The sequence below is a fragment of the Haliotis cracherodii genome, unplaced genomic scaffold (assembly GCF_022045235.1).
Source record: "Haliotis cracherodii isolate W230 unplaced genomic scaffold, xgHalCrac1.p SCAF_13, whole genome shotgun sequence".
Taxonomy (NCBI): domain Eukaryota; kingdom Metazoa; phylum Mollusca; class Gastropoda; order Lepetellida; family Haliotidae; genus Haliotis; species Haliotis cracherodii.
In genome coordinates, this window is record NW_027266268.1 from 12,055,976 (window position 1) to 12,064,035 (window position 8,060).

At 38.9% G+C, this 8,060-nt stretch overlaps 1 protein-coding gene across 1 annotated transcript; it reads left to right on the forward strand.

The window, feature by feature from the left end:
* Positions 1 to 5,044: 5,044 nt before the first annotated feature.
* LOC139458916 (tubulin beta chain-like) lies at positions 5,045 to 7,560 on the forward strand. The gene is made up of 4 exons (XM_071240352.1): positions 5,045 to 5,101; positions 5,526 to 5,634; positions 5,994 to 6,349; positions 6,742 to 7,560. The coding sequence occupies exons 1-4, from the start codon at positions 5,045 to 5,047 to the stop codon at positions 7,558 to 7,560; spliced, it is 1,341 nt and encodes a 446-aa protein (XP_071096453.1).
* The last annotated feature ends 500 nt before the right edge of the window (positions 7,561 to 8,060 follow it).

Below are 8,060 nucleotides of genomic sequence, written 5' to 3' on the forward strand. Positions count from 1 at the left end.
AAAACTGGTCCTCAAATGTATATTCAGAAATAAATCTTCACAAAAATATGTTTCCTTTATATGCTTTATTGTAAACCACATCAGTTGTTATAACAACACATCTTAGAAATGCGTAAAAGAATGAGTTGACATGCTACAGTAAGGATAGAATCACGTCCTTTTTCAAACAACCGCTTCCATGGTTTAGTGGTAGAGCCTCCGCCAGGAGAGCGGAAGCTCCGGGGTACGTTCCCCGTCCGCGTCATACCAGAAACAAGCACCTGCTCGGAATATACTGTGTCTGAGTGCGTCAAACTGCGGCATGGTATCTCAGTGTGCTTTAAATCAGCGTCAGTCCGGACTAGCAGCCACACACACGGGTGCATGCACGTCGCTATATTAGTGCAATGATCTTGTACGCGACGTTAAACCCCATTTCACCTCACCTCGCCTATTTCAAACAACCTCTTTAATATTGGAGACCATGTGTGGCTAGAATACCAACCTATGGTCCCGACTAATATGTGGATGGGAGAATAATGCTTGTCCACGCAATAATACATCCAAAACTTTGAAAGGCACTTAGAAGTTGTACACATAAGGAAGAGAATTTGTGGATGTCAACTTCATTGTTTAGAAGTTGTAATCCATAAATTTTCTTCCTTAATAAATAAGTCCGTCCGCAAATAATAAGTTCTGGACCAGGCAAACCTGTGGCTGATAGCATAAGCAACGAGAATGTTCATCTATTGCCAACATGCTTGGTCAAATAGTGATATATCGATGACCAGTTATAGTTACTATAAATAGGTGACATCGATACTGTGCTTTATAATTTAGGAGCAATTGCTGTGTATGTGGCTGTTACATCGTTAAATGAAATTCATCAGTCAGTTGTCAAGGACTACACAATATACACAATACATTACTCTTCATGACTAGCCATGTCAAGCATGGGTGAACATGAATGTTACACCAACATTCCACGAGACTAGATGTGTTAGCTATGTGGAGATACAGGGGTAGAGTTGGTCCTGATTAACCTATGTCGGTCCAATCTCATTAAAATCAGATCTGAGTGCGGGCTACCGCTAAACAAAGATCTAAGGACATTCTATTTCGGGTCACGTCAGACTGACCTTTCGCGAACTGTGACCCGCCAATGGAATAACTGACAAGATCCCGACATTAGCCAATAAGAATGCAGCCTTCTCGTGCTTTGCGGCGACTGCGCTTCGAAACATATTTTGACAAGTTATCGTTTACAAATTTGAAAACTGAACAGCAGAACATTCTGGAACGGCTAATTGATGGCCCAGATTGTATGGGTTCAGTCATAAAGCCCGTAACTGTCGTTCGGAATACCCCGTGCTAAATTGTTCGAGGTTGCATGATTAGGAACAAACTCTCCGACTGTCACTTTCATGATCTGGTAATCGACGCTCTGATTGGTCGGATGTAAGGTCGTTCTAACGTGACCAGTAATGGGATGTCCTCAGATCTTTGTTTAGCTGTAGCAAGAACTAAGATCAAATGTTAATGGGATCGTACATTTCCTGGAATGTCGTGATCTCGATTTCAAACAGCATTAAGCAATCCTTTGATGTGTAAAGGAGGTTAAAGGTTTGAGACAACCACAAAAACGTTTCATCCTCCTATTGCGCAGTCAAAATTTGTGTATAGAGATAAACACAAGAGTAGATAATTAATCATTTCTGTAATGAAATATGTCTACACGTAGTTTATTGTGCAATTCTGAATATAATATCATAATCATGTGCTTAAGAAACACTGTCAAATTGTGATGAAACAGATGTTCACGAAACACTGCTGGCACCCGACACAAACACAATCAAAGGCAAGTCAGTTATTCACATTTACAAGTCAAAATCAGTCAGCATTTTTGTCACTGTTGCGTCAAATTTTGAAATGTCTTCCACATGTCTATCATAACACTTTTTTGAAAGATATACAAATGCCTTGAATGTTGTAACCCTGATCAAACAACTTTCAAGCAACACTGATATGACACTCTTTGAAATCTTGGTAACATAAGGGTAAAATGTAGACACTGAAGGCTGGAACTGCTGGAATATTGCTCGACGTAAAGGGAACTTGGACTACTGATATTCAACAATCCGTGTCATTGCGAAAACGTTATTTACGGTTAAACAAAAGCGTATTATTAACACCTTATAGCCAAACGATCAGTGTATGCTATTCATATTAAAGAAACTGTGGTGTGAGTATCATGCTCCCACCAAACGCGCATCCAAATCGTGCGTCGTGTGCACATTGTGAAATACGACCTTAAATTTGAGGAGATTGCAATTGTGTCATTTCTAAATAAATGTATTTTTTATTGAACTCTATATGAAGTACGGTTTCATTTTTCACTTCTTACAGTTCTTATACGTTCTTACAATTTTACAAAGATACCAACAACGTATCTTGGCAAGTTTAAGACGTGGTACTTTACAATACTCTGGACATTGAGATGGGAAGGTTCACTGAAACCTTAACGTTAGAGTACTAATTACATGTATATTATTTTGTTTTTGTTCTTCATCAATTATGACTACTATTCAGACTTAACACTAATAATTAGTAGTATCCCTCGTCGCTTCACTAATGTTATGTTGAAAAGTGACTTCTCCGTCAGAACACTAGTATGTGTGTACCATTAATAAAATTACATTTTTAAAATATTGTATCTGATTCCCTCTTGAAGTGGCTTTAATATATATTATACTCCAAATAGGTGTCAGACTTATATATGTTCAAAGGCAACATAATGAAGCTGAGTGGGGAAAATTAATGATCCAGTCATCTCCATTGAGCCCTTAATTAGGCGCTACTAGATGTGTATGTGTATCTTATGAATCCCAACCTGTTCATATTTTGGTATTTAAGCAGGCGTTCAAGGGTGATCGGCCAATACGTAGATTCTATCTTTTGGTGATTTGCAATAGTATGCAAATACATTGATAAATGCTTGAGTGAGTAACAATATAAAGTTGTACGGCAATATCTTCTTTGTATGGCAACGAAGTGAAAGTAAACGGTAACTTACCAATTATCAGACATCTTATACCGGGATTAGACAAGGTTGACTGCACTGGTAATTACTTGTTTACCTTAGTCTAAAGTGGAACAGGGGCGGTCGGGTAGCCTAGTGCTTAAAGCGTTCGCTCGACACGCCGAAGACCCGGGTTCGATTCCCGACATGGGTACAATGTGTGAAGCCCATTTCTGGTGTCCCCCGCCGTGATATTGCTGGAATATTGCTAAAAGCGGCGTAAAACCATACTCACTCACTCACTAAAGTGGAACAGCCCCTCAGAAACATCTAACCGAGGAAAGGGAGTTAACTGACTTTGAAAGTTCAGTTTCCACCATTGCCTCGGGAAGATGTAGACAAATGACCAAAATGAGTACCAAAATATGAGTTATGTGGAGGATATGTTTATTATGTAATTATTTATATCAATAACAAATATAAACATAGCATAGAATATGTGTCATTAATGTTAGAGAATTTTGATATTATCATAGCTAGCATATCATTATCAACATGATATCACTATGTATGCATAAAAAATCCGTCCATAGCAATTTCAATCATTTGATAAGAATGCAAATTAAACTCTGACGTCAAACGAGTTTATTTTCCCATAGTTTTATAGTTCCATGTTCTAAATCACTCAAATAACTACTCCAAAGGTGTGTTTATATCACACAATCAACCGGGCACAGATGAAACATAACTTATAAACACAATCATAATCTAGTTTATCTGTATCACAGATATAAGATATAAAGTTCGTAAAATATCTATATTTTCAGATTGGTCATGACCAATCGCATAGCGATTTATGACAGACAATAACCATATACATGTATATACATACTTAGTGTTTCATGATATATATATATATATATATATATATATATATATATATATATATATATTTTTATATATATATATATATATATATATATATATATATATATATATATATATATATATGCACAGATATATATATATAAACACACTTCTTATCTTATATATACAATAGCTCTTATTTTGAGTAAAATGTCATGTTCTCGCGATGTAAAGGGTGAGAGTTTTGTTTGAAAAAATACACACGTCCTTTCTGTTAAGGTCTTAAAACAACACATGGTTGTATAAATTTCTTTCTAGTATAGGTATGTGAAGGACATAACAATAAAACATGCATTTCATCTTCGACGCAGTTAAAACAGATGTAACATGTTCTCTTTATTACCTACCTACCTACCTGTAACTTTACATACGTGCATGTGTGCCTACCTACATACCTGCATACATTCCTACATACCTACATACATACTCTGAGCAAAATGAATACGAAACAAGAAGACTATGAACAACATACACGTATCTATAATAGAAAGGTAAATAAAGTTTTCATTGAATTTACCTATGTCTCAAAATGAAACTAAATTAATCTCTTGTCAGGTATAAAAATATTGAAGTACTCGATGCCATCATTGTGACTACGATTTGTTCTATCTTACACTACTTGTGCTTAAAATGCACAGAAACATTTACATTTTTTTCCAAAACAAATACAAAAATACACGGTCTTGTCATCGATAAAATGTTAATCAAAATTTATTTTACAACTAATGCGTTGAACTAAACCAAAGTTCATACACAAACACACACGCATTCAGCTTGTGTGCGCTACAAAAACATAAATTAAGACACTGAAAAGACGCAAGACACTGAAACTAATTATATGAAAGGCAGTCTAATTTAATTGGCAACATTGTCTTGACAATGACAATAAGTGATGATTGAAGGAAAGATACATAAGGTTATTATCCAATGGCGACCCAGAAGGATTACGATTTACTATGTTGTTAGTTACACACGCCTGGGCAACCACCAGCCAATCAGAAACAAGGATACAACGCGAGTGGTCGTATAAAACAGCCTCTATTTCGTTCTGGTTAGCAACACATCAAGTCTTCTACAGTAACAAGGACTTCTCTTTCCTTCCTTCCTCCAACATTCAACATGCGTGAGATCGTCCACATGCAAGCTGGCCAGTGCGGCAACCAGATCGGTGCTAAGGTAAATCCGCATTCAAATCATGTTATATTCATGATTTAAAACACGGATACATATAATATCTGGAGGAATTATACATTTAGTTGAATTTAATATGAAGCACAGTTAGCGTACATTTACGTTCTCAGAAAGCTACAAAGATACAGTACCAACGACGTATTGTGGCAAGGTTTAGATGTCTGTATTCTGTACATGACATATCCAGAGGAATCAATCATTTTATTGAACTTTCTAGTAAGCAGTGTTTTCATACATTACTGGTTTGTTGGAAATATAAACTTGTTTCTTTGTACCTCGCAAAACGTGAAAGCTTTGAAAAGGGAGTGATACGTATAACAAGTGTAATAACCAATAATATTTGTTCTATTCTGTCACCAAAACGTGTAACTTGCCTTGTGAAACATTAAAGTAATTTAAATTGTCTTAGTTTTGGGAGGTGATCTCCGATGAGCACGGCATTGACCCCACCGGTACCTACCACGGTGACTCCGACTTACAACTGGAGAGAATCAACGTCTACTACAATGAGGCTACAGGTATGTATAATGATAACGAAGTTGAATTTTCAAAGACAAATATTTTATTGAAAAGTGTAAATATGCATTACATCAATCTACACAAGTCTCATTTTATTGCAAACAATCTAATGCATTGAATGGTCATTCTTGATCACATTTGCGCTGGATTACAACCAGAATGCCATGACGATATCACTATGGAATAAGAGGAATAACATTTACAACAAGCAGTTCTGAGTAAGACCCAAAGAGCAAAAACGTACAATGGTATGCAGACATCATACTTATCTATGAATGACAATGTGTTCCTCATCACTGTAAATTAGGTTCATTTAATAACACAAAGAAGTGCTCATGCATTGATTCTTCCTTTCCAGGAGGCAAGTATGTCCCCCGTGCTGTGCTCGTGGATCTGGAGCCCGGAACCATGGACTCCGTTCGATCCGGTCCCTTCGGTCAAATCTTCCGTCCAGACAACTTTGTCTTCGGTCAGAGTGGTGCTGGCAACAACTGGGCCAAGGGTCACTATACAGAGGGCGCCGAGCTGGTAGACTCCGTGTTGGATGTTGTCCGAAAGGAGGCGGAGAGCTGTGATTGTCTGCAGGGCTTCCAGCTGACCCACTCCCTGGGTGGTGGCACCGGGTCTGGCATGGGCACCCTCCTCATCAGCAAGATCAGGGAGGAGTACCCCGACAGGATCATGAACACCTTCTCCGTTGTGCCATCACCAAAGGTACGTAGAAAATATTTCAGTGGCTAGATTCTGATATTTATCCCGTCGCCCAGTTAGTAGGCTGAACATGTGACCTAAGTCTCCTAAGACGCCACAATTTGCTGAGCAGATTTACGATCAATCAGCGCATCCAACATACGCACTGAAATTATGACCCTTGCTTTTTCTCGATACCATAGCAGAGTTTCTTGACGTCAGGTCGTAACTATTCAGTCTAATGCTGTTTTAATCGTATTGATAGTTTGAAAAGTTTACTCGAAAGCTTGTAAAGGAAACAGTATACAATTAATCATCACTAGCTTTCAGACAGGTGCAAATGGACTAAAGCTCAACTGAACAGTTCCAAAGGTTCCGATTACATCAGATGATAATGTAACTTTGCTTCGTTTCAGGTATCGGACACAGTTGTTGAGCCATACAACGCCACATTGTCTGTACATCAGCTGGTTGAGAACACTGACGAGTCCTACTGTATTGACAACGAGGCTCTCTACGACATCTGCTTCAGGACTCTGAAGCTGACCACACCCACCTACGGTGACCTCAACCATCTGGTGTCCGCCACCATGTCCGGAGTAACAACATGTCTTCGATTCCCCGGACAGTTGAACGCTGATCTCCGTAAATTGGCTGTCAACATGGTACCCTTCCCTCGTCTCCACTTCTTCATGCCCGGATTCGCTCCACTCACATCCAGAGGAAGCCAGCAGTACCGTGCCCTGACTGTGCCCGAACTCACTCAGCAGATGTTCGATGCCAAGAACATGATGGCTGCCTGTGATCCCCGTCATGGCCGCTACCTGACCGTAGCTGCAATGTTCCGAGGTCGCATGTCCATGAAGGAGGTTGATGAACAGATGCTCAACGTCCAAAACAAAAATAGCAGCTACTTTGTCGAATGGATCCCCAACAACGTTAAAACCGCTGTCTGTGACATCCCACCACGTGGTCTCAAGATGTCGTCTACCTTCATTGGTAACAGCACAGCCATTCAGGAGATCTTCAAACGTATCTCCGAGCAATTCACAGCCATGTTCCGTCGCAAGGCTTTCCTTCACTGGTACACTGGCGAGGGTATGGATGAGATGGAGTTCACTGAGGCCGAATCCAATATGAACGACTTGGTGTCCGAATACCAGCAGTACCAGGACGCCACCGCCGAGGAAGAGGGAGAGTTTGACGAGGAAGAAGGGGACGCTGAAGAAGCTTAGATTCTTTATTGAATACATAAATAAATTTGAAACAATACCAAATATTTTGGATTTTTGCAATTATTATATTTTATTGAACTAAAGAACCAGGTGAAATTATATTGTTACAGTTAACAATAAGATAACATAAAACTATTCTGCTTCAGGTATAAACCACATGCCTGACGAATGCCCAGTTGAAAATAAAGCTTTGAAAATATCGATCTCCATTTGTGTAAATGTTGTAGCGATTACGGGAAATTGTAGACACTTCAAGAGTAACACACATGGATGGGGAAAATACAGAGAAAAACGCAGCTCTTACCTAAGAAATGCCCAAACCTTTCGTTCAAGTAATCTGTTTAAAAGTGAGACAATATTAAAGCTCAGTTACCATCAGCTACTATGGCCCCAAGGTGAGGTCACCTGACGTGGGTGAGAGCGGGGATATTGGTTAGTCCCGCAGGCAACCATGAAAATTAGGATGAATGTTGAGGCAATGCAGCTCATTTGGTTTTTAT